Raw genomic sequence first — 27,999 nt, forward strand, 5'->3', positions numbered from 1 at the left:
CATCAGGTTGCGGGGGTTGTGAAGACAAGCTAACTATAGAGAAAGGAATATGAGAACGCAAGTAGATCGCTACTCCACCACCTCCTTTACCAACCCGGTCATTGCGGATGAGCCGAAAACCTGGCAGTGAGTATGATGTTGAAGGTAAACACGTTTTTAGCCAGGACTCAGACACAAGAATGGCGTGTAAATTACGGGAATCAAAAGATGCAAGCATATCAGGATAGTGAGCCGGAATGCTTTGAGCATTAATATGAATGACATTAAAGGTTTTCAGGCAATCTGAGAAACAAGAATCAATGGTTACATCAAGCGGAAGGAAAGATGTACTGTGAAAACTATCATCACTAGAAGACAAAGACTGAAAACAATCACTATCTACACCGTTTGACGACATATAATAAATAATAAATAATAATAATAATAAAAGTATATAATATACTATTTAATAATTACAATCTAATTATAGGTACCGAAGAAAAAGATTAAAAAAAATTAGGTATCTCAAATATTTTCCTAATCCGCCAGCTGCTAACAAAAACACTATAAAAATAACAGAGAAACACACACAATATTACACAGTAAGTAACAAAATATCGAAAATAATTGACAACAAAAAAAACATCTAAAAATAAAAATAAAAAAAAATAAAATTAAGTATAAGTGTGCTGCAAGCCTTATATTGAATAAATATGAAAAATTTCTAAACGAGATGTCGAATGTCAAAAGTGATACCTCGGTTGTCAGTATCAATTGTCAATGTCAACAAACCTAAGATGTCAAACGAAAAATTGTAAACACAACAAGATTAGGATTGAACGTTCTTTGATCAAAGATAACAAGTAGAACTGAACTACAAGATTGGCAGTAATAAAATACTTTTATAGCAATAAAATACTTACAGCACACTGAAAAGAAAGTTACAAACGGAAACCAACTGCAATTATTTCTTGATAACTCGCTTAGCTCTCGGGTTGACCGATCTGGATTCCTTAGGAGCAGCAGGAGCAGCAGGAGCAGCAGCAGCTACAATGGAAGGCTGAACATGTTGTATTGTGCTGGTGATGGCGTTCAACTCTGACATAGTCGTGATGTGATGCCGCTTACCATCCGAGTCAAGCACCACAATTCTGCCATCCCTGGTCCAACACTTTGCCAGCCCAAACCGCTGTCGTGCTGCAAGAAAGGTCTTATGCCGACTTTTGATCAGAAATTCCGATAAAGTCACGCCAGTACCCTTCAACTTCGTTTTCGCAGACCAAACAGAGTCTCGAAGTGACCAATCTCTAAACTTAATAAGTAAAGCACGGGGCTTGTCACCCCCAGCCACTCCCAAGCGATGACAGCGACTGACAGATCCAGGAGACAACTGTGGCAATTTAAGATGTTGTGAAAGTATGTTGCAAACTGAAACGTTTGAATCCTCTTTATCATTCTCTGCAACACCGTGAACAAGAAGAATTTTCCTCCTGGACCGCATCTCTATCTCATCCTGTTGTCTCGCCAGAAGCTCTACCTGCAGCTGGAGATTTTCCAAAGCAGTCAAAACAAAAGATCGAAAAGCTGCGAACTGGGAGTTAATGTTTGATGACGGACTTGTGGCTGGAATGGCTCCTTTTAACTCCTTCTGGAATTCCGCCATCCTGGCATTGAAGTGGTCATTGATATCACATAAGCTTCTTTTAATTGACTCCATTATAGTGTAGTTTCAAAAAGTGAATGTGACAGTGAGAACTTTAGGTTATATGAGCACACTGTCAAAACTGGGGATTTACTGTGCAAATAATTCTGTGCAAATAATTGATGAGAAAGCTGGCAGGATTAGGGTATTTAAAGGTACATTATTTGTAATTAATAATCACTTAATGTAATTTTAGTGAAAATTAAAATCAGAGCAATAAAAGTTACAACTTGTTTGTTTTATGCCTACCCACAGAAAAAAAAAAGAAAGATTAAATCAAAAAATCAAAATTTTTTGAAGATGAAGCTTTCATTTCATACATATTCGTTTACATAATTGTAAGGCGATGGTGATAACTTCGTTCGCCAACTTGAACCTAAAGCTACGAGGGTTCCAAACGCGCCCTGGTCTAAGAAGAGCCCACAACAAACTTAGCCGGATAATTTTTTTTTTTTTTTATCACCGTCTTCCAGTAAATTGATATGAAGCTAGAGCAATTCACACCCGAGCTTTTTTATCGTTTAAATAATCCTTAATATTATAATAGGATTTTTCTGTAAGCTTACGTTTTATATAAACTTTGAACTTTTTGAGAGACATCTCAAAGATTTCATTTGGTAATTTGTAATAAAATAATATACAATTGCCCTTGAATGAATTTGCAATTTTGTGTATAATAATTTTAATTACCGAATAATTCACGTTACCGAATGTTAAACAAGTAAAAACCATTGTACAACTTAATAATGAGGAGTTGGATTTGGTGGATACGACAATCTTTTTAGGAATAACGTTAGATGCTAAGCTACATAGGCGGTAAAAAAGATTCGTCATAGGACAAATATAGAAACTGCTAGGCTTGTGTATTTTAGTTATTTTCACAGCATTATTTATGTCCTATGGCATTTTATTATGGGGTAATGCTGCTGCCATAGATTCTAAAAGGGCCGTTCGTGCGAAATATAAAATGGAGAGTCATTAAGGGATAAATTTAAAGAAGTTAAAATAATGACTGTGCATAGTCAGTACATATTGGAAAATTTAATTTATGTCCATAAAAATACAACAAAATTTAAAAAGAAAATGGATTTTAACAATATTAATATTAGAAGCAAAAAATAATTGTGCAGTTTACTAGGCTACATAAAATTGCTAATTCATTCAAGGGCAATTGAATATTATTTTATAACAAATTATTGAATGAAACCTTTGAGATGTCTCTCAATAAGTTCAAAGTTAAGCTTACAGATCCTATTATAATGTTAAGGATTACTTAAACGATAAAAAAGCTTGGGTGTGAATTGCTCTAGCTTCAAAGCTTAATATAAATTTACTGTAGGATGGTGATAACAAAAAAAAAATACCCGGCTAAGTTTTTTGGCTTACACCAGGGCGCGTTTAGCTCCCTCGTAGCTTTAGGTTTAAGTTGGCTATCGAAGTTATCACAATACCCTTACAATTATGTAAACATATATGTATGAACGCTTCATAAGTGCTTTTGATAGGCCTGCATTAATAAATATTTACACTGCTTCAAATTCATTGAATTTGAATTTGAAGCAGTGTAAATATTTTACTAAAAGAAAGATATGTTTGAAAACATCACAGAATAGATATCTTATCCAGTGCGTCCCATTTTCACTTGACTGTGTACACACACTGGACGTACTCTTGTAATAAGTTTGAAAACAAGATTTCACGATTACTGTTCCACTATCACCTTCGCCACACCTTGCCCTCCGGAAGCAGAAGAAAGAAGGTTGTACCTTGCAACTTTTTGAGAACTGCTACCTCCATCTTGAGCACCTGTTTGGGCTGGCGCGCCGACTCCACCTTCAGGGCGACCTGTTCCTGCGTAACCAGGTCCAAACCCTCGTAGATCTCGCCGAATCCGCCGCCGCCTATTTTTTTCACCACCTGAGCAAAACATTTTTCGCTATGGTTATATAGAATGAAAGCAGTTCTATTAACTATATCCCACTAGCTTGCCTGCTTTATTAGTCTGGTTGACAAGTTGAAAATTATATGCGAGAAAATTTTGTTGGTTAACAATTGTTTAACTTATTTAAAAATTAACCTTAAGTAAAATTTCCAACGGGAATAAATCATTTATAGTGTTCGAAACACACCATAATTTTTCAAATAAAATATATTCAATAATTTAAATAAATTAATTATTGTGCCCTACACGCTTTCGACGCCGCGCGCGCAAACCAAAAATGTCGCCGATGATTATATTAAATATATCAACAAACCATAGTTTGTATACTCATTGATATTGTATTGAAAATCGAATAATGGCCTTTAGTAGACTATCAAAGAAAAGGATATCTATGGCGGGTGACGCGACTTTGATAAGCTAGATTGGCGGGAAAGAAAAGTTAGCACGGATTTAAATAAATTAATTGAGAAAAGTAGATTAAGTAACGTATTGTGGATAGAACGTTACAAATTGGGAATAGATGATTTATAATGGAAACGATATACTTAACGAAATATTGTTGTGGCGAAACAAGAGTCGTATGTACTGGTGATGGAGTTGTTACAATTTTGGTACTATGGTTGTACCTGATGTTGCATCACATAAGCAATATCTCTCTCCTTTGGGTTATTTAGGTTTCATATATGGAGCCCTAGCATTATTTTATACAAATAGCTTATATAGCAGAGTTTGCTCTATACAAACAACTTGTTCCAAAAGTCCTGATGTTATAAGTGATAATAGTAGTTATGTTCGACCTGTCTTATATGTCTTGAATCAAAGGGCCTAGCGTTATTACATATGACAATGTTGTAATTGTGTTTATAAGTTGTTTTAATTGATTGAATAAAAGAGCAACGGTAGAGTTTCTTGCCAGTGGTCTTCTCTGCCGAAGTCAGCATTCTGAACTGGTAGTAGAGTCACTTAAAGGTAACAAGTAAAATGAATTATAGAGAAGCTTAATATACAGTATTAGAGTCGGTCCAATTGTTATATTTCACTCCTTGGGGAGTCAGGGTTATAGAGTACAGACCCACAATACTGCTCTGATGCAGGTTGGTGGGCTTTAATGATATCTTGTATAAAATTAATACTTTAATAGTAAGAAAGAAGAATAGTTATGAGAATAAATAATTACTGCTAAAAAACTAGGTATTTAGCTTCAATAATACTGTTAATTAATGAAAGATCCAAGTGCCATCCTGAATATTGTTAGTATTGAAGTTAATATCTGGTACCCGATTACCGTCTATCCTATATTTTTTTGGCACGCGCAGACCTATTTTAAGCGTTAAATTAAAATTATAAATAATGGAGAAAGAGTTCCGGGAGTTGGGAGTTTGAAATTTCCTCCTCTTTCAGAGTCTTTTTTGAAATTCTTAAATGTTAGTAATAGTTTATGAACTATAGGCCAAAAACTAAATGCCATTTTTTAAATTGGGCCAGAACCCTCCAAACCGTTAACCTCTGCGACAAAATTCTTAATATCTCACCTTCCATCGCTCCTTGACGACGTGTCCGGGCTGCAGTAGATCCTCGGTCGCCATGGTGATGGGCTGCGCGCGCCGGGACGTGTCACAACGGGACGCCTCACGGGACCGGTTTCCCCCAAAGTTCGGGAGAGTGCGGGACCTACAACAAGGGTCGGTGATCGCGTATGTAGTAGTAGCACTTAAGAAGCTGCTTCCCGTTCTCTCTTACATCTCTTAAGGCGCCTCGACACCCGTGGGAACAGGGATGGCGACAACTGCATTCTGATCTACCACACGGGGTCATGTGAAAATGTCACCTGATAAATATTACTCAGTGTATTGAAGATTTATTCAAATGCACCTAGATAAAACAATGATAAATTTGTCTTATTGATACCATACACTTATGTTATGAAAATTAAGCTTAATTTGCTATACTCCGCGAAAAGCAGGAGAATCTGTATGGTGTTATTTATAATTTCTTCAATCCTTATACTCCACACCAAACAGATCTTCGGCCATGTACCCACCCTCTACGCACGTTTCGCCGAGACGTTGACTTTACAATGAATAATTGTTAAGTTTACGTCCTATCGTAATACTAAACAATTATTCACTGTAAAGTCAGCATCTCCTGAGGATGCTCCGGTTTCGGAGCGAAACGTGCGTAGAGGGTGGGTACATTGCCGAGGATCTGTTTGGTGTGGAGTATAAGGATTGAAGAAATTATAAATTAAACCATACAGATATTCCTGCTTTGCGCGGACTAAAGCAAATTAAACTTAATTTTAATAATATATCATGGATTTCCGCAAAGGTGGGCGTTAATTGTTGCGCCACAGTGTATACTTCTGCAACAGTTATCGCGGCCCCATGTTTATTGTGTCAATTCTTTATCCTTATAATATTCTAAATAAATATTAATAATAATAGTTTTCAATATGTGGCTTACGCAAAACATTATTTATTGTGCTCACCTTAATAGAGGATTTGGCTGCACTCTTCGGGCACTGGCGGCTTCGGCCTGCCGCACTTCCCTCTGAAAATTAAAGTAAACGATTATTAAAAGAAACCTAAACCGATTACTATTTTAGTCCGAGAAAACGAGCTCAGAATGGTTCAATCTATTGTTTTCTTTTCGTATTTCTTTTGTTTACTTTCGTATTTTTTGTGTACACCCTACTGCTGACAATGCTCCGGATCAGAAAACACAATCAACCTCTGCACAGCGTCTTGGCCGGCGAAGACGAGGTCCCCGACTTCTAACGTCAACCGGACGTGGGCTCGCACCACGTTCTCGAAAGCGTGCGGACTAATTACCGTCCGTAACCCTTTCACTCCAAACGTCGCCTGAGCCGAGGTTCGGCCTCACATGAGGCGCCCTCAGGCCGACGATCCCTTCGCTTCTTCGAGCCCTAGGGTTCAAACTCTTCCTGGCAGAGCCCCATTCCGGGGCCAACAAGCCCGCGTTACGCTGTTAAAATCATTAGGGTTAATCAGCTACACACAATCCGAAAAAAAAAAGAAAAAAAACCTTATACTGTAACGTTTCTCTTGTTTTGTGATAGGTGGCCTGGTAGGGATCTCTTGTTAGCGATTAGGCCGCCTATTGTACCTGCCTTATATTTGTAATTTTATTCCAGTTCAACTTTTCATTATATTTTGGTGTACAATAATGTTTATAAAAAAAACTGTTTCTCAAGTATAATAGAATAATGAATTTAAACTGTGAATTGTATACGTTACAGAAGACTAATAGCGGAGTTTCCTGCGGAGTCACTTTAAATTCTAAATTCAAAATTCATTTACTCGTATTTCAAGTAGGCCTAATTAATAAGCACTTTTGAAACGTCAAGTATGTCTGTTTGTATTGACTCTACCACCAAATAAACAGACAGACTTGACGTTGTAAAGTACTTATGTGATTTTTTTTTTAACTGAACGCAGATAGTAAAAAGATCCTTTCTTCTTTACTTACTCTACTAGATAGTTGAATAATTTGAAGAACGGATTGCTCCATCGACTTCATTTGGCAGTAAGCACTAAATTTATTGGTTAACAATTAAAAATAAACTGTCAAGATTTCAACTCGCCGTGCACGAATACGACTGGTCCAAATCGTATAGCTTCCTAATAAGGAAGGCGATAAATAGTTAGATAATAAATACAGACTACTACAATTTTAGTGGAACTAGCCGAACTGTGCGATGGTGTGTCAACAACATCATTATGTATATAGTAGTCCTATCTTCAGCAGTGGGATATCAAAAGAATACCCTTTTGATATCCCACTGTTGAAGATAGGACTACTTTTTCGTAAGAGAGGATTAAGGTATTTGACACACCGAGACACGCGGGCATTCTAACCGGATATTTCATTTAAATCTATTTAAAAACGTCAAGTCTGTCTGTTTGTAGCGACTGTTTGGACGGCAGTTTCTATCAAGACGAAGTCAACAAGAAACTCAGCAATTGCACTTTCCAACATCGACATTTTTTTTTTTTTCATATTAAACCTAAACTTATAAGGCCTTACTAACGAACGTGTTGTATCACACTTAAACTGAGTACATTTTAAATGACAGAGCGTGACAAAAGACGTAATAACAAATAGTGTCCCGGTGTAATGTCACGTAGAAACCGATTAGGGGTTTAACTACCATACTCCCTACTACTACTTGTAGTGGAACAAAAAAAAAAGAAAAGCGGAATAGGTACTATAGTGAAGTTAGCTTCGCTCAGTCGATGTAGTTACCTGGGGTTCATTTCTCGGGCGGGGCGCTGGCGCCGAGCAGGAACCCTGGGAGGCTGTGTCCGCGGAGGACGACGATGAATCTGCAACACACGTGTGCATCTTACACATACTTGCACGTTATATCATTGGAACTGTATTGCGATCGTCATAATCATTATCATTATAAGCCTGGGGCTGGCATGTCCTCGAGGATAAAAGCCTACAAAAATAAAAATAAACGTATGTAAACTTGTGTACACAAATTTTTGGCGTTACAAGTTAAAAACCTTTTATTTTTTTATCTCACGTCTTATTCTACGTTTAGGTAGGTAGGTATTTAATACAAAGAAAGTCATAACGCATTATCTAGTTATCTCATTATCGGACCACCAAGTTTCACAAAACATTTAAAAGTGTAACCATGTGCGCGCACATTGCGTTACATCGTATAATTTCATTCCCATGATGTTCTCCTAACGCCGCTAAACTTAAAAAAACATTATCAGCCAATTTATCACCACTGGACACAAGCCTCTTCTCTAGAAGAGAGGAATTCAGAGCATAGGCGCTGCTCCAAAGTTGCCGGGCTTTAAAGATAATTATCATAGTGAAAAATAATAAATAATTAGTATTGTGGCGTTGAAGACCAATTCAGTTGACCAACGTACCCGATTGGTTGGAAGGCTGCTGTGCTGGACGCTTGAACGACGGCTCCCTCTCGCAACCGGGCTCCTGCTCCCTGAAACAAACAAGTTCATCCTATAAATAACTATTAGTGTAGTTTATGGGGAAGACAAAGAAGTAGAGGAAGGCCAAAGAAGAGATACGATGGATTTCATACAGAAAGAGGACTTTTGTTTAAATATGTATGGATAGCGAGTTTTTTTTAATCTAATAGTAATGACGTTCAGTCTAAGATGGTAACAGGGCTAACCTGTTAGGGATTAAGCTAGTTAATTAAGCCCATAAGCCTAGTCGGTTTCGACGCGGCATCCAACGCTTAATCGCTTAGCGGAACTTCTTTGTGGGTAGGATGGTATTCGCAATAAGCCCCGGCCAAAGCCTCCCACCAGATAGTACGAGAGAAAATTAAAAAATATATAAATTACTAATCAAACCAGAGAACTCCCACTTATTAGACACACACAGCGGTCACCACTACGCCTAAAAGGTCGCTATAAATAACGTGAATGAGATGACGGCTAATATAAGTAAGTGTAAGAAGCCGTTTTGTACCGACCACACTTAGAGTGGGATAAGAGCAAGAAGAAGAAGAGAAAGTGTAATTTCAGTGCTTGCATTCACTTCGAAATAATTGCGAAGAACTAATAAGTATTAGTAAGCGGTGATAGCGTAGTGGTTAAAGCTTCGGCTTCCTTTTCGGGGTAACCGAGTTCGGTCCCCGGCAGGCACCTCTTTTTGAAGTAAGTGCGTTTTTAATTAAAGAAATTTGAAACATCGCTTTAACGGTTAAGGATAGTTATGAAAATTAAGCTTAGTTGGCTATACTCCGCGAACAGCAGGAGAATCTGTATGGTGTAATTTACAATTTCTTCAATCCTTATACTCCAAACCAAACAGATCTTCGGCAATGTACCTTCTACGCACATTTCGCTCCGAAACCGGAGCCTAAAGCCTATGAAGTATAATTTCGGTTTTTATTTACACGTTGTCGACTACATAGCAATATTTGATTAGTTTATTTAAAGATTAACATTAATTAATTATTATTTTGCTGACTTTAAGTTTTATTTACCACAAAAGTACTATTTTTCTACAAAAAAAAAAGACTAGTACATATCTCTGATTTTTCTCAATAAGAGAGATATCTTACGCATAGCTAATCAAGCTGTTTATACATTACACTTAAAATAACTCATAAGTGAAAACGGATAAAAAACCCCCACCCAAGGCCTTTATAGAACTAAGTATGGATAACCTTTCAGTTGAGAGCAAAAATGCTTCTAAAAGTTTTAAAAATCTTGGCGATACAGTGACAATCGCAATGTTCGACAAGTATTTTGTCAATACTCTGAACTGACACAGTTTAGCCTAATCAAGTGTATCGAAAACGCGCTTTTTGTTAGGTTCAATAATCAGGTTTCAGGAAACGCTGGTCTATTTATGTATAAAAGGAAATGCGTCCTACAAATAAGGTCGAAGGAAGTGCTGCCGAGTGGCGGTAGGTATTCCTTAGTCAACTTAGCTACAATTTAATTTCCATATCCGATGGAAACTATCGTATATTTGAACCCCTGGTAAAAAAGAGATATATACTTGCAGTTTCTGCATCCATGATAATCTTTATACTAGTCACTTTGCGTATTCTTTTAGTAAATCTTACTTTTCACTGACTAATATAATAATTTCTAAATAGTGATGTTCGTTCGTTTGTTGATTTATTTATCTGTAACCTATGCTCAGTTTCAAACACTGCACTGATCTTAATAACATTACTCATTAGGTACATATATAGCTAGCATTCTGTAGGATTTTTATCCCGGAAAAGAATCCGAAAACCGTTTCCACGGTATTAAAAAAATAGCCGTTATTTTGACAACCCTGTAAGCACAGCTTTTGGCGAAAAGTTTCATAGAAATAGAAGGCCTGTAGACATAGTTTAGTCAGTTTTCCCAGGCATGCAGAGGTTACATACTTTTTATTTCAAGAATTTACGTTAAGGGGTGCAATGGGTTGATAACTGTATGAGCTTCAGGTTTTTAACAGACGTTAAAATTATAAAGGCTTTTAGAGAATTTATTTCTTATCCTTTGGGAGAAGATTCAAGAGAATACTTCCACAGGGGTAAGACCGGTTATTTAAAACAACCCTCCAGGTTCTAGAATCATCATCATCATCATCATCATCAACTCATTACGGGCCCACTACAGATCACGGGTCTCCTCCCACAATGAGAAGGGGTTAATGCCGTAGTCCACCAGTGCGGATTGGTGGACTCCAGACACCTTTGAGAAGATTAGGTTCTAGAATACGGCATAAGAATTTTACGCGTCATTAATTAACGCAGACAAAAATCGCTGCACATCGCTATTTGACTTTGAAAGCATTAAGAACGTCATACAAATTGTAGCTGTCATATTCCGACAACTGGCCCGCTGACCCCAACATTGTATTTTCTAACAAAAGCAGATTGGAAACCGCGACGGATTGTTTATTTTTACAGAGAAAGGTCAAGTTGCTTTTATTAGAAGGGTGTCGCTGGGTGCAGATAATAGCAACATTGTAACTTGGTGGATAAGTTGCTCGGAGGTTTTAATAAAGAGATAACGACTAACCTAAATCGAACGCCTCATGTTTTAGGCGACGTCAGTAGACATCTAGAATCAAAATTACTTTATTGGACTTCACATGCCTTTGAGAACATTATGGAGAACTCTCAGGCATGCAGGTTTCCAAATGATGTTTTCCTTCACAATTGAAACAAGCGATGTTTCAATTAATTAATTACTAGCGGACTCGTGCGACTTCGTTCGCGAATGAGCCGACTTAAAAAAATATTCGTTTGTTGACTGTTGGCTGTTTTACAGAACTTTAAAGAAACAACAATTCCGACAATTCCGATATGCTTACTACATACTTCGTTACGTCGTTCACGCATCGCACGCATCAGAATCTCTCAAAAAGGCTATTTTTTGCAGTTTTTTCCCGAGATTCCAATATAAATGAAGAAATGACCTGTATACAAAATTTTATGGAAATCGTTGGAGCCAATTCCGAGATTCCAATTATATAGGTATATACAAGAACTGCTTCGTTTAAAGATATAAGATAAGATAAGATTAATAATTATAAACTTAATGGTTTCACTCTTTCACTAGGACATCTGCTTGGTCCGTGAGTTATTATTATAATAAAAAAGCCTGTGGGCTGTGCCCAGCCGTGGGACAATAATATACTGAGGATGTTGATTACGATTAATGATATGCAATTAAGGAATTTGGCCTCCATCAACAACTCAGTTCAAGGTAGTATAGCTATAGTATAGTCAAATAATGCAGTTTGTAACTACATTTCAAAATAATCATAGACAGGTTTTTTGGCACACGTGAAGAGGAAAATCCGAAAATCAATGATTTCAATTTTCATTTTGAATTATTGCCAGAAATTACTAAATTTTAAAGTAAGGTTACTTGGTCAACTGGGGTTTTACATGAAACGGTTCAATTTGCATATTCTTTTTTCGCTCGGTTTGCCAGTACGTCTACGGTATTTTTTGCGTTGTAAAATAACTACTTAGTTACACGGTTATACCCGTCCCGAGGAACAAAATCAATATCGGCAATATACTTCGGGTATGTTAATTTTACTAACGAGGCAGGGTGGTTATCGATCTAATCTATTCCTGTTTAGTATTTTTCTTGGTTGCATTTCGCCTCGTTCGAAGCATGTATATTATAATATATACAGTGGCATAATTACGTGTTGTAGGTAAGCAAAGTCGAGTACTTTTTTTGTGGGGGTGAAACCTCCTGGTGGAATGTTACCCACTAAATCCTCCTCAGTGGCCGATCTCGGTATGTTTTGGGAGGCTCCGGGATCTCCTAGGGTGCCTCACTTGTGCAACGCCCAAAAGGCTCCTCCCGGGAGAAACGGTCCCCCGACCTCGTGAGCATGGCTGGTATGCACGGCAAAAAGTGCCACCACAAGTGGCCATCTTCCCGGGTTTCGACCGAGGTAAAAGATGGTGAGCGGCCAGATTCTCTATTCTGTGGCAAAATGGATCCTACCCACATTAAGATCGTTTTGTTACCTTTATAGGACCTTTATGCGGTCGGAATGTGGTAATAGTTACCTATGCAGTATTTTATCACACCTCATCCTGCGGCACCTTTGAAATGTTAAGAGTATATAAAAACACCGCAAAATTATTCCAACGTTTATTTGAAAGACCCCTAATGTCGCGTCAGGGTTGACATTTTCACATACTCACTGTGTGAATCTATTAAGGTTAAGGACAGACAGAAGGAATACAGACGGACAACGGTGGCTTAGTTATATAAAAACATAAGTCGTTATCAAAGTTTGTAGGGAAAACTTTTCATATGGAGTTTCATTTGAAGGCTCTCTTCGCTTACATAACACACATAAATGTGACTCTCTGTCTGTTTGTGACCTGTTAACATATAAACCAATGAACAGATCTTAAGGAAACATTTTTAGCTTTCTTTCTGGAGGCGGTACGACCTCTCACGGGAAATCAGAAATTGTACGCGGGCGAGGTCACGAACAAGAGTAAAGAATAAATAATAATTCAATATCACTATAGCGGTCTGATTGGTGTAGTTGGTCTAAGGTTATCTTGTCTAACTACGGATCGCAAGGTCCTGGGTTCGAATCCCGGTTGAGCCAAGAATTGTAACATTTTTTTTAATAGTAATAATTGACGGTCTTCGATGATAAACAGAGCAAAACTTCACAGGGCATGGTCTGTGAAATTTTGGGGATAGGAGCACGTCCCGCAACATGCCGCCCTGTTTCCATCGATTTGAGGCGTAGGTGTTAAGCCTCATATTCCTGTAATTACACCGGCAACCACGCCCTTCAGATCGGAACACAGCATTGCAACAATGCCGCGTAGCGGCAGAAATAAGTATGGCGGTAGTACTTCCCCGGACGAGCTCTGTCACATAAACCTCTACTACTGTCCGTCAGACAAGATTATCAAGCGTTAGTCTATCGGTTAACACAAATGAAACTCAGTAAATCACATGGAAGCTTCTCAACTTTTTGTAACTAAGGGCCATCGCCCACGGCGACTTTTTGTAGCGATACAGTAGCGATGCTGTCGCGTGTCCGCATCGATACAGTCGCGAAACGGTCGCTAGCTGTGTGCCCTCGCCCACGGTCTTAGATTCAGTCGCGAAGCAAACGCGATACTGTCGCGCTTCTGTCTCGATGCAAACGCGATTCAGTAACAGCACAAAAATACCTGCGATCGCTACAGTTGCAAGATGGACTCCGTTGAGGCAACATTAGTCACGTTGTCTTTGGTGCTGCTTTTACGTAAGCAGCCGAAGCGCAGGCAACGAAAGCAGCGTCAATATTGGATGCACCCATTTAATAAAGAGAGATTACTCAGTGGACATCATGTAACAACGTTTAAAATACTAAAATCCTATGATCTCAAATTCAGAAGTTGTTATAGAATGTCATATTCGACGTTTTGTGAATTGCTTTCCATTGTAAAACCAGAGTTGACACGCAGAAATACAGTGATGAGACAATGTATATCAGCTGAAGAACGACTAACAATAACTTTAAGGTAAGAAAAACCAAATTTTATGTTAATTATCTTTTAATAGTTTTTGCACATTTTTAATCACAACTTAAAAAAATAATTATTATAATTCAATATTAATCATACTTAAACTTAATTAAGGTTTTAATTTCTTACTTTTTACTTTACGGCGAATATAGGTTTGTGATAATAGAATCTTGTGTAGAATCATCATTACTGTAATTATATTCATTATCATTATCATTATGTTGCAATGAACTACCTGCAGTATTGACATTGGCACCAGCAGGCGTTGGCGCCGAGTGGTAGCTATTTATTAGTTGCGACACACTACTTTCATTGCTTGTACGAGCAGGAGTTGTGTCGTAGCTTTGGTATCCAGACTGATATCCATAGTGACTGGTGTATGCAGACGTTTGTGCCATATTGTTATATTTGCGAAGCAAATTTATCATTTCAGCTTTCGCATCGAGTTTATATTCTTCTTTTATGGAATTAAAATGTGGAAAAAGTGAAAGTAAAAAATGTTGATCTGGATGTTGAATGGCGGGCGTGGCTTTGTTCAATTTCTCAGTTAGAATTTCGTATAATTTGTTTTGTGCATCATCAACGCCATCACTTGTTTTAAGCTTCTTTGATTTTGGAATAACAAAAGATTCCAAACAGCCTTCGGAGTCGTTTTCCTCAGTAACTGTAGGTCGACTTGGTGGTCTGATTTCGGTCAAAGGTTGTAAAAATGACAATAATTTATAGTAAACATATTGTTTTCTGGGTTTAGCCCCGGACCCACTGGGACAATTTTTTTCTTTCAGCCGTTCTCTGTTAAAGCAATCTTTTAAACTTTTCCATTTTTTCTGGAGTTCAATAGCTGAAAAAAGATATACAAATTTATTATTGTTATGCAATTGAAAAATTAATGCAAATGGAGCTAGAACCTTACGACCTTGGCATCCCTATTTAGCTCGGATCATCTTGACTCGGAGAGTTAAAATGAATATCACCCTTAAATTGCCTACCCCGACAAGGATTACAGGTTTACAGGCGTGATTTATATATTTGTAGGTATGTATTTTTTATTACTTTATTTTCTTTTTTCCTTTTTTTACAGGTACTTAGCAACTGGATGTAATTTCACAGATCTTCATTTGGACTTTAAATGTGGACATACTACTGCACGTACGATTGTAAAGGAAACTGTGGAAGTAATATGGAAAAAAGTAAAAGACATCTCCATGCCAGAGCCAACAGAAGAATTACATTTAGAAACCGCTGAAGGATTTATGAAACATGCTAATTTTCCTAACTTAATTGGAGCAATAGATGGAAAACATATAAGAATTATAAAACCATGTCATACCGGCTCAGAATATTACAATTACAAACATTTTTTTTCCATCGTTTTGTTAGCAATATGTGACGCTAATTACAATTTCATAGATATAGATGTCGGATGTTATGGAAAGAGCTCAGATTCAACAATACATGACAGCAGCGAATGGGTAAAAAAGTTACGACAAGGAAATTATAATTTACCTCAACCAAGACCTATATCTAACAATGGAATACCTATACCGTTTTCGTTTATTGGCGACGAAGGATTTGCTTTATCACAACACTTGCAAAGACCATACGCTGGTAAACATTTACCACGAAAGAAGAGAATATATAATTACCGTTTGACGCGCGCAAGGCGTTATATTGAATGTACGTTTGGTATATTGAGTAACAAATTTAAAATTTTCAACCGGCCCATAAACGTTAATGTAGATTTTGCTACGAATATTGTTAAAGCGTGTTGCGTATTGCACAATTTTATACGTAAGCGAGATGGGTACAAGTTTGATCACACTTTGAGTATAGTCGGATTCCAAGATCCACCTGCCAGTGATAATTTACTTTTAATTGGAAGACGAAGATCAGAACTAAGTGGTACTGCAATCCGAAACATATATACTGACTATTTCACCGGTGTAGGTTCTGTACCGTGGCAAGATTCAAAAATTTGAAATAATTTCACCTAAAATAGCTATAAGTAACTAGAAAGGGCTGTAAACGTAACTTAATTCACTTATTCTGGAACATCTATATCTCATTAATTCTCACCACTCATCTACATTTATAATGATAAAATTTAATAAAGTTAAATAACTTACCACAAGCATTCTTTTCTTTATTTGTTTTTTCTCCAAATTCTGAATCAAATATTTCATTTATCTCTTCCCATGCCTTTCTTTTTGCAATCTTATTCGAATACTCAGGAAGACGCGAGTCCCATATTACAGGACGGTTCTGAATTGCCATAATAAATGATTCAGTGTCGAACGACTCCATTTTACGCATGTGACGGACAACAGCACTCTCGACCTGTCTGTGTTGCACTGATGCTCGGTTCTCCATTCACGCACCGCCCTCCCTCCGTTCTTCCCCCGATGTCGTCCGACACGGTCGCGCGTTTGCATCGATACAGTCGCGATGCAGTAGCGCGTTGCAAATGCGACTAACACGCGTTAGTAGTGATGCTGGCGTGCGTTTAGTAAATGCGCGACAGCATCGCTACAAAAAGTCGCCGTGGGCGAGGGCTCTAAAAGGTTTAATGTGGCGTGCAATTCAGTTGAACAACGGGTAGCAAATTATCTACTCCGCTAGCCGCTGACAATAGTACGTAACGTAACACGCCCACGATGTTTCTGGTCTTCTTGATTTTTAATACTATCTATAGTCATGCACTGAACTTGAAATCCCCTAGGACACTTAATCCAGATAGATAGGTCCAATTTCGAAAAAGAGTTAGAAACGCCGAATCTAACTCGGATGGGCAGCGTTTGGGAAAAGCCGTGACATCTTCTCATCCAAAATACCTCAGTGCCCGAAAACCAAAGTCTTCGTACGTATTGCAATTTATAACCCATGGCTCCGAACTGCACGCGCACATTTGTGTCACTTAAAATTCATCCAAAATAAAAAATAAACTGGTTTGGTAGGTCCTGTATTTGATTCCTGGGTCAAACAACGTGTTTTATTATTATAATATCTATGGGTTACATCTAAACGAAGATACATTATTATTGACCATATTTCTCATTTCCAGCTGTACAGAATTAAGTTAAATTTTTCCCACAGAAAAAAATTTCCTCAAACGCAAATTAAATAGTAAGAGAATTCCTATTCACTCTATGAAATTATTCTATGAACCAACATAAAAATAAGAAAAGTTAAGTTATCTTAAAGCTGATTTTAATGTGTATATTCATATTACTTGTAAGGTAATTTAGGATATTAAAATTAATTATTATTTTAAATAGCAACCTTTGTCTAGCTTAACATCTCAACAACTTATGCATCATTTGTACACATATCCATCTGTATGTCAAGAGCCTGAAAAAATGGAATTGATTTACCCATGTTCAAAAAAAATGTAAGCAAATTGCTCAGTAACAAAATCCTTCAATACCTTGTATGGTTATGACAAATTGGGTAACATTAAATAGGTATTTTTTAATAAAGCACACAACAGAACAGAAAAAGTTCTACAGCAACTCTAAGGTGGCATATTATCTAAAAAAACATCTATTAAGACTAAATAAGTGAGATAAATGAGGTAACACAACTCAAGGAGATTACATGTAGAATACAGCCGAGTGAAAACTAACAGTGCACTTCTGTAAGTTGTAGAGAAATCAGGTCTTTTGCAAAACTTAAATCAGGTTATGCAAGATCGGAATCCCAAACAGTGACTGAATATGATTAGGATTGATTCACTTCATGCCCTAACTAAAATATCCAATAAACTTGTCATAGAGTTAGTTGAATGATTGGTTAAGTAACATAGACTTCTTTTTATCACAGGAAAACAAACTATTCCCGCAGGTTTGTAAATTGCAATAAGCGCAAATGAAGAACGTGGGAAACAACTAGTAATATATAAATATCAATTAAACTGTAAATCCTACAATCTGAGAAAAGCTGATACTCAATTGGCTCAATAGATATTTGCTAAACATTGCTAAGATCCATCACGCAAATCGGTATTCAATTTCAAAGAAATTTTCAAATTAAGCCTGAAGTTAAAACTTTGGCCTTTTGAACCCTCATTACTAAAGCAGACAAACCTGGTTGTAATCACAAGTATATGATAAATACTTGCTGACCCAATTCTCAAGTTTGGTTGTGCATAGATTACTGCAGATATTCAGTTCCACATACACCATTTTACAATCAAATATTTGGAATAGGTCCTTCAAGAGTGAATAGATATGTAGGCAAGTGTGCTCTATCTCAAGGCACATTATCATTACAAAATCAGACATGATTGCAGTCAAGAAATAGTATATACTTTAAAAAAACCCCACTTTTGAGAAAGCTTGTTTTAAATCCTTTTATCTTAGTATACAGCCATATGTCCAGCAGTATGACATTTATACACTTTGGATGATGCTGATTATATTGATCACTCACAAATTCACAAATAAAAATAAAGGAACAAAAGTTCTTTACATTTTGATCTGAGCAGAAAGAGGGATGTTATTTGAGTTCATCACCATATTCTTCTCTAAATATTTGTACCATTATAACAATTTGCATTGGAATAGACTGATTACGTTAATGCGTGTAAATTAGTGATATTTTAATGCAAGCACTGAGCAATGAAGGATTCATACATAAATATCTATGAAAAGGGGGATTACTAAAAATCGTTTGAAAGATAAATAATTATTAATTAGAGTAGTAACATACTAGTAGGTATGTAAATTACTGATCTCCTTTTCATAAATAATATTGAGTGTGCCAGATACAATACTTATGATTTGTTTACACATAATATTTGGTAGATAAATGTCAAAATATAAAGGAAATTTGAAAATTATCGGAAATTTGCCAAGAGAGATGACAATAGCAACCCGGCTGAATAGTCTGCACTATGACGCTATGCAGTAATACCGGTGTTACGTCACTTCGCAAAGCGGTCGGGTTATACGGAAATGAGAGAGCTATATTTTGTGCTATCCCACCCACATATAATCGATTTTTAGCAATTCAAACCTATTTTTCATAATAAAAAACGCTGGAATATAATCGGCTATTTACACGGGATTGCCTAAAAATTATGCTCATTACTCAAACGCGTGGGTAAAATGCAGTACTCACCCAGAAAATCGAGATAGGTCGGTCCGAATAAATTTAGATACTCTGAAAAATCACTGAAAATACACTTTACACGTAAACTATTGTTTAGATTTTTATTGTTTTGTGGCTATAAACTGTCTCGCTACGCGTATAACGTGTTTAAACGCATCGTGCGACATATTTTTCGCGTTTTTCTCGTAATTTTAGCACGAATCAGACATCGATCGCGATGCCATGACAGGTCGTTTTGACGTAGTGAAGTGTGCTACGGTCGCTCAGCTGACGGGACTAGTTTTTTCATCGCGGAGTGAAGTTAGCTGCGGAGGGCAACGACCTGAATAGTTTATTTTCACTTCTTTTTCTTTAAATATTATTTATATTTTTAAATAAACCTATAAGTACATAAAGAATATTTTAATTTCTATCATTTATCTCACAAATCGAGTTAGAAACGTAGAAACAGGTACCAAGAAACCCTAAAATGCGTGTCAATGCTAAAAGATACTCACTTTTAGGAACTAAAAGCAATGAATAATAATTTAGGAAGTTAACAGCCTCCTCCTTGTTGGGCCTAAAAGAAGATTGTAACTCACCATGGTATCGAATGGGCCCAACCCAGCTGGACTTGTCTCGGGGCGACTAGCGACATCTTTTCCTTTTCTTCAGCCACTATCTCAAAATTTTCTATGATTTTATTAACTACCCCCGATGTTATTTAATACGCTAGAACATCACATTTTCTTTCCAGTCTAGGTATCTTGGTTGAGTAGCTTGTGAAAAATTAATAAGTACCTAGTAGGTATTCATAAATTACTAGTATTGAATTTTGATTATGTATGTATCGAGTCTGACGATGTTAACACCTGTAACAAAAATAGAAACACTTTAAAATTAGATCGGTATAGTCAACTATAAATATTGCAACAAGGTGATTTTTAGCAAAAAAAAAAGAATTTTCTCTCTTAATAATTTTTCTCTCCTTCAGAATATTTTTAGCAATTAAGTCTCGGCTATTTATGGGGCAAACACGTTTGAACCTTTTTTGCTATTTATTTTTTAATAGGAGTAGCTTCTTGAATTTTATTATGACCACTATCCGAAACCTTTAAAATACATAATTACAATACCCCACGGCTAATGATTTGATGATTTGTTCTCGGAACTCCAACATTAAGGTTTAGATCCTAAACAGTACTTTATTATTTTAAATACCGTGGTATGCATGACAATGTATTATGTACTGTATACCCTTCTTCAAGATGTCAGAGTTTATCCTTTGCCTGCGCTATGAAGATTGCCTCTATAATTGAGCCTCGGCACATATTATATTTAAAATAATATAAATAAATTAATATACTACGGCAATATACACATCGCCATCCAGCCCCAAAGTAACCATAGCTTGTGTTATAGATTTAGTACCCATAGATAACAGATGAATATTTTTATGAATATAATATACATCAATACCTTTAATAACAGATAAACACCCATTCATCACAAAAACATTTTCCAGCTGTGGGAATCGAACCCACGGCCTTGGACTCAGAAAGCACTTCAGGGTTTCTACACGGCACCGTACCAGAACGCCAGATCGCTTTGCGGCACTTTTTTGTCGGTAGGTTGGTAACTAGCCACGGCCGAAGCCTCCCGCCAGATTAGACCTACCAGCCCACCAAACAAAGAAAATTCTGAAATTATAAATTCTCAAATTCTCCGCCGGAGCGCGAACTCGGGACCTTCCATTTAAAACCACAGGCTCAAAGAAACCATTTAAACTATTTGAGTACTAAAGCTTAAATTTTGTCCATGCGCCGCGCCGCGCCCTGTTTGGCCGTTGGGCTATGGGGTCAGGGATGGGAAGGTGACTCATAAAGCGATACAACAGTGAACATGTCAAGCGTGATCGTGTCGCGGTATCAATGTAAGTAGGCCAGAGTGTATTTGAGTCTCGGAATCGCTAGGAGTCCCAGCGAATTCGCCCACACGTTTTAGGGTTCCGTAATGCTTGAATGGTAAATAGCTTCAGTTCCTTTGTGTTTTAGTCCCAACTTTTTATATCAGTAACAACTATAACATCAGTAACTGAAATCCATACCTAATATACTAAATACGAAACTGTGTTTGTCTGCTTTTAATTAGCGCCTGAATCAACTTGATCTCTGATATAGAGTTATTTGAAAGGACTGAGAGTAACGTAGGCTAATTTTCATCACAGAAAAACGAACCGTTTCCACGGAAAGCCGTAACAAATGCGGACGAAGAACGCGGCCAACAGCTTGTATCGATGTACAATACGGAAATTTTTATTACAAATGAAAAAAATTTAAACAATTCCACATTAAAACATGGGTTGAAACTGAAATTTAGGATTAAGGCAAGTCGTTAGAATGCTCAATTGACGTGAAGAGAGACATGACAGATGAACAAATACAACGTCAATTGATTTTTTATAATAGATTTTCAGTATAAGAATAATGTTGTGATGAAAAATGAACTAATATATGAGGAATATTTTTTGTTTTATTTAACCCAATAATTATTAACAAGATACGGAATTGTTCCTTTGTAGTGCGACTCACACTCCAAAGCAAGAGTTTATCTTTTAAACTGTTTTGTTATAGCTATTAAACTGGCAAACCAAATTATTGTGTAACTAAGGAACTAGGTATAATTTGACTAGCTTCTGCCCGCGGCTGCTCGCTGTTGTTTTTCCGACCTACCTGAGGCAGTGGTGGTGAACGCTGTTGTCTCATGAGCTAGAGGTTGCGGTCTCGATGCCCCGCAGGGGAAATTTGAAAATTTTTAATATCTAAATTTTCTCTGGTCTAGTCGGGCTGGAGGCTTCAGCCGTGGCTAGTAAGATGAAGCGTAAGAAATGGTAAGGGGTTTTGCTATACGATTTTTGGCATTTCTTATATTGTCTAAGTATTTTATATATTGATGGGTTTTATATATTATCAGTTACCGTTAGCATAATTATATCTTATACTAATATAGGAAGCTGAGGAGTTTGTATCTTTGCTTGAACGCACTAATCTCAGGAACTACTGGTCCAATTTGAAAAATTCTTTCAGTTTTGGAAAGGTTATTTATTAATTTTTTAAATTATTAAAATTTGTTTTGAATTTTTTTTATGAAATACTAAAATTTTGACGTGATCTTTTTCTTATTTCACGAACTGATCGACAAACTACACTGACAACGTCACTTTTAATTTGAGATGCTGCACGATGCTTTCTTGGTTTGCATGCTACCTCTGGACACAACGTCTCACACCTCCGCGGTACCGTCGTGACCACGATCCATGCAACTGAGTCGAAATATCGACAAATCCCATAATATATTGCGGTATGTATACCCGTTGAAATACTTTTAAAAAATGTCGTTTATTTAAAGTAGGAGTTAGGTAGTTAGGTTAGGTAAGTTTAGGTTAGAAACTATTGTAATGAAGCGCGTAGATGTCTTGAGCGTCTTGGCAATTTATCTCCGAAATGCCACCCCAGAAACCTACCGCGGGGGCCATGGACCCTTTTGATACACACACGCTACGCCACAGCTACGGAATGCTAAGAAAATAGTTAAGTTGCGACCTGGCGCACGCGATTTTTTTACGTGGTTCACTGTAACCATAAATCTATTTAGAGCAATATATATCTAACGTGGGTACTGGGTATTAAGTTTATGATATAAATGATAATCTATTTCATAAATATCAAATACTTACACCCCCTTTGATCTCAGACTTTGTCGTCAATTCTATCCAAGACGTCTCTTTGTTGCCAAAACAATAAATAAACAACTCTTTTGAGGTCGTTCGTTACCATTTCAATAAAAAAACAGCGTTTTGTCCAGTAAAAGTTTGTTTTTCATTTCATCAAAGACAATAGCTGCCTCGCTTTGATTTCGCAAAGGTATGGACTACGCAAATTTAACTTTTCTAAGTTATGTGCGTTTTAAGAGTTAAATATCAAACTATAATGGTGAAGGAAAATATCGTTCTGAGAGGAGACCAGAATGGGTTGATGATGATGGACTAAGGTCTACATCTTTCCAAGTGACTATCTATAGTTACCATATCTACTAATGTTATAATTGCGAAAGTCAGCTTGTCCGTTGAATTTTTTGTCTAAACCGATTTTCAACAAGTTAGGCCCAGCAATTTAGCAATTATAATTTCTCAAATTGCCGGGGACGAAACCTAGACCTCCGGGATTTATCCAAATAAATATCTTTAGTTGTGATGTGTTATCGAAGTATGTTTATTTGTGTTTGCAAAATGTGAAGTTGTAAAAAGTGATAGATGGACCTATTTGTATAAAAAAATTGATTTGACTTTGATTTTAATGAAAGAAGCGTCGTAAAAAGGAAAAGTAATTGAGGGGAATTCCAAGAACGCAACGAATCGGTTAAAAAATTGCTATTTTTAACACTGGTAATTTGCTATTGAATTAATTGAGGAAATACCTACCTAGAGATTGTGTAATACTTTCACAATTCACATAATAACCGTTTGGCCGACATTCCCGATTATTTATATATGTGCAAATTTGCCAAGAGAATAGAATTTTTAAAAATAGTTTTCTATCCAACGTAGATTCATACTGGATTATACATTGCATTGATACTTATGTAATAATACGAATGAAGAAAACCGTAGCTGCAATCATGTGTTATGTGCTAACTGTATAAGTACCTAAGTTAATCTTCTTAATATATATAAATCTCCTGTCACGATGTTTGTCCGCGATGGACTCCTAAACTACTTAACCGATTTTAAATTAAATTGGCACACCGTGAGCAGTCTGCTCCAACTTAAGAGATAGGATTGCTTAGAACTTTAATTATTGTCGCAATTTTATTTTATTGCAAATTATTTGTCTATAATTAATTGACAGTCACAATTATCTGTTAACTACATAAGATTCTAACAGATGTCGATACTTTTCGACTGGATTGAGTAAGTAATCAATAGATGGCACTGCTATGGTAAACCGACTAACGTGTTATATAAGCTATAAGCTAGCTAGCTAGCTAGCTCGCTATCCCTACTAAATTAATCTCTACTAATATTATAATTGTCAATGTAAGTTTGTTTGTTACGATTTCACGCAAAAACTACTTAACCGATCCTCATGAAACTTTGTACACATATTCTTGGAAGTGTTAGAAGTAATATAGGATACTTTTTATCCCGACATTAATCTCGGTTCTTTTGGGAGAGGGGATGAAAGTGTTTAACGGTTTTACACCATAACTCCGACAAATTATAACCGATTTAAATAATTATTATGGTACTATAGAGGTTATAATATGTGTTTAATTTTGCCCAAACTTTGTGTAGATCTGAATGTGGTTACAGATAGAGGACAGAACTCCCCAGCGGACAGCAGCAAACCCCTCATTTAAGGCTTAGCGATGAAAACTTTTATTTTTTTTAGACTTAACTAAATTGAATGCATGAAATCAAAAAAACAAAATCAAACGCAGACGAAGTCGCCGGCAACAGCCAGTATATAAGTACCTAAGTACTATTGATAGTCTAGTCACTAGCCTCTAGTGGTTAGGAGTTCGGCTTCCTTTACAGGGTCCTGAGTACTATCCACGGCTCACTTGCTCTGACAGATAAGGAAAATATCAAGCAGAAACTGGCAAACGCATTGTTTTTAATATTAATCTTACATAAGAACTAAACTAAATATAATTTTCGTGAAGTCGCCTGTACGGCGTAGGCCTCCGCCATTAAATCCTGGAAAAGCCTTTTGTCACCTCTGTAAGTTAAACCCATAGAATTAAAAACTTTCAGAACCCACTGAATGAGGGTTACCATTATTTCATGAAGTGCATTGTGTCTTAATGAGGGTTAAACTTATTACATTAACTGCATTGTGTCCAAAAACCGTGAAACCCCCGTGCACGTCTAATTTCACACCCGGGGAATGTTGCTAGCTCACTTACTTATTCCCATATTCTCCATTTTTGTAAACATTTAGAATATTAGGGGTAAAATAAAATAATTACTGTCAACTGCTAGATGAAATGAAGTGACTAACCACCTAAAACACTACCAGAGAGGAGTGGTTTTTGATGCTTCAATATTAGTCGTGTAGACGGTTTCTGTATGTTCTTAATTCTCTGGTTAAACCTTTAGCAACGTTTTCTTTGAACGTCCTCGTTTTCAATATTCAAAGAATACGATACTAGAATTTGTAGAGCGGGTTTACTAGGCACTTTGGAAGCTTTAAGTACCTTCTCACATTGGTTTGATAATAGCAGAACCGTTGAACTGTTTCAATGACAATTTGAAGTGCGTGTTTTGTTTTGAAATATATAGACAAAGTCTAGAGTATGTTGTTTTTATTACACAAGCTTTTCTCTCCGTGATGACTAGACTTGCCAATCAAATCAATAAAACATTCTTAATGTTTCATAAGTAGATACGTATATCTGCATTAATGCCATCAAATTTAAAAATATAGGTAGGTACTTATATACTTACAGACTATAGGTATTCCTAATTTTTCGTACTTTTTTAAGCACCTAAACGATCTTTTCATTATTTTGTACTGTGCAGTTTAATCTATAAATATAAAAAAAAAATATGATAGATACCTATTACAAAATTTATTAATTTTCTGGAATATGTTTTTTTTCTGTTTTTAAAACATACTTTACATTACAAAGTGATAGAAATATTGCTTACATAATAAGACTAAATACTAGTAAGAAAAAAGTATTAGATATAGGTACACGTTGCTGCTACACCGAAATCGTAAAGTTTTTACGCTGCTACAAGCCGTCGCTCCTATTTTTAGATGACATTACATTGTTAATATTTACGCAAAATCTTATGAGGGTAAAGACCTTCAATTATCCGACTTCAAAAGTTAGTAAGGTGATCTACCACTGCACTGATGATTGCGACAATTTCCTGGGCCCCAAGTCTACTATTTAAGCCTAAACAAATAAAAATTAAAAAATTCTGTTCATCAAAAATTCATTTTTATCCGCAACATGACGATGTTTTTATTTTCCTGTTACCATTTTTCATTATCATTTTTTTTTGTTAGTAGTCGATTGATGACATTATCATTTATGGTCTCTTGAGACACAATTGTAGCTTGACGTGGTTGAAAAGCTTTATTGCTACCTCTGACTCTTGGGAGGTTATGTAGGACTCCCCCCTCCCTGTCCCTCTTGTTGGCTTGGATTGCTTAAGTGCCTTAACACATTGAGCTGCCGATCTTCAACATCGCCGTCACTCTCAGCCATGATCTTGCCGCAGCAGGTAGAAGAGGAAGGATTTAGAGGTAAGAATCTCCACGCTTCTCCAATGAGGGTTTGCGGGCTTTAACACTAATGTTGTTAAACATCAAAATCATCATCATCATCATCATCACATCAACCGATAGACGTCCACTGCTGGACATAGGTCTTTTGTAGGGAGTTCCAAGTTCCACGATTCTGAGCCGCTTGGATCCAACGGCTACCTGCGACGCGCTTAATGTCGTCTGTCCACCTCGTTGGGGGTCGACCAACGCTGCGCTTACCAGTACGGGGCTGCCATTCCAGCACCTTGGGACCCCAACGTCCATCCTTTCTCCGAACTATGTGCCCGGCCCATTGCCACTTAAGCTTCGCGACTCGTTGAGCTATGTCGGTAACTTTGGTTCTTCTACGAATCTCCACATTTCTGATTCGATCGCGTAGAGATACTCCGAGCATAGCTCACTCCATCGCCCGCTGAGTGACTCTAAGCCTTCTTATGAGGCCCATAGTTAACGACCATGTTTCAGAGCCATAGGTCATCACTGGCAACACGCACTGTTCGAAGACTTTCGTCTTCAGGCACTGAGGGATTTCTGACGAAAAGATGGCACGGAGTTTCCCGAACGCTGCCCATCCGAGTTGGATTCGGCGGTTCACCTCCTTCTCGAAATTGGACCTACCTAACTGGATCGTGTGTCCTAGGTATACGTATTCGTCAACAATTTCGAGTGCAGTGTTCTCAACGATTACTGGTTGAAGCGGAACATGAGCATTAGACATAATCTTCGTCTTGCTCATGTTCATTCGTAGGCCAACCTGTTGAGAAGCTCTGCTGAGGCCATCGAGCATCGTATTTAGGTCTCCCAGAGTCTCTGCCATTATGACTACATCGTCGGCAAACCGAAGTTGAGTGATGTACTCGCCGTTAATGTTGATGCCAAGTCCGTTCCATTCCAGAAGCTTAAAGACGTCCTCCAACGCAGCGGTAAATAGTTTCGGGGAGATAACATCTCCCTGTCGCACGCCTCGCTGCAATTGGATTGGTCTCGTAGTCTGATCCTGTATACGAACTGACATAGTGGCGTTTTTGTACAAACACTGCAATACTTGGATATACCGGTAGTCAATTCGGCATCTCTGCAGTGACCTAAACACAGCCCAAGTTTCCACCGAATCAAAGGCTTTTTCATAGTCCACAAACGCTAAGCAAAGTGGCCGGTTATACTCTTCAGTCTTCTGTATAACCTGCCGCAGCGTATGAATGTGGTCTATGGTACTAAAGCCCTTACGCGAACCGGCTTGTTCGGGAGGCTGGAAGTCATCAAACCTACGAGCGAGACGATTCGTAATGACTCTCGAAAACAGCTTGTAGATATGACTCAACAGCGAGATGGGTCTGTAATTCTTCAACAAGGTATTATCACCTTTTTTGAAGAACAGAACCACCACACTCCTGTGCCATGCCTCTGGCGTTGTGCC

General features: G+C 37.2%; 3 protein-coding genes across 3 annotated transcripts in view; 1 reads left to right on the top strand and 2 right to left on the bottom strand.

Moving 5' to 3' along the window:
- The window catches only part of LOC120627954 (tau-tubulin kinase 1), a gene marked incomplete at its 3' end in the record, with an annotated part of 81,421 nt that overhangs the window by 36,121 nt on the left and 17,301 nt on the right, over positions 1-27,999 (bottom strand). The window contains exons 2-7 of the mRNA XM_039896084.1: positions 19,845-20,114; positions 8,537-8,607; positions 7,890-7,969; positions 6,112-6,173; positions 5,156-5,294; positions 3,448-3,598 (exon numbers count right to left, since the gene is read on the bottom strand). Coding sequence (XP_039752018.1) covers positions 3,448-3,598; positions 5,156-5,294; positions 6,112-6,173; positions 7,890-7,969; positions 8,537-8,607; positions 19,845-19,900 — 559 coding nt within the window. The remainder of the gene's footprint in view (positions 1-3,447; positions 3,599-5,155; positions 5,295-6,111; positions 6,174-7,889; positions 7,970-8,536; positions 8,608-19,844; positions 20,115-27,999) is intronic.
- Positions 13,664-16,557, bottom strand: LOC120628325. Its single transcript, XM_039896642.1, has 2 exons — positions 16,281-16,557; positions 13,664-14,995 (listed from the first exon to the last, which is right to left on the bottom strand). Exons 1-2 carry the CDS (start codon positions 16,522-16,524, stop codon positions 14,292-14,294), a joined length of 948 nt encoding a protein of 315 aa, XP_039752576.1. The 5' UTR covers positions 16,525-16,557; the 3' UTR covers positions 13,664-14,291.
- Positions 13,814-16,285, top strand: LOC120628324 (protein ALP1-like). The gene is made up of 2 exons (XM_039896641.1): positions 13,814-14,151; positions 15,236-16,285. Exons 1-2 carry the CDS (start codon positions 13,841-13,843, stop codon positions 16,131-16,133), a joined length of 1,209 nt encoding a protein of 402 aa, XP_039752575.1. The 5' UTR covers positions 13,814-13,840; the 3' UTR covers positions 16,134-16,285.

This window comes from Pararge aegeria, chromosome 12 (assembly GCF_905163445.1).
Source record: "Pararge aegeria chromosome 12, ilParAegt1.1, whole genome shotgun sequence".
NCBI lineage: Eukaryota > Metazoa > Arthropoda > Insecta > Lepidoptera > Nymphalidae > Pararge > Pararge aegeria.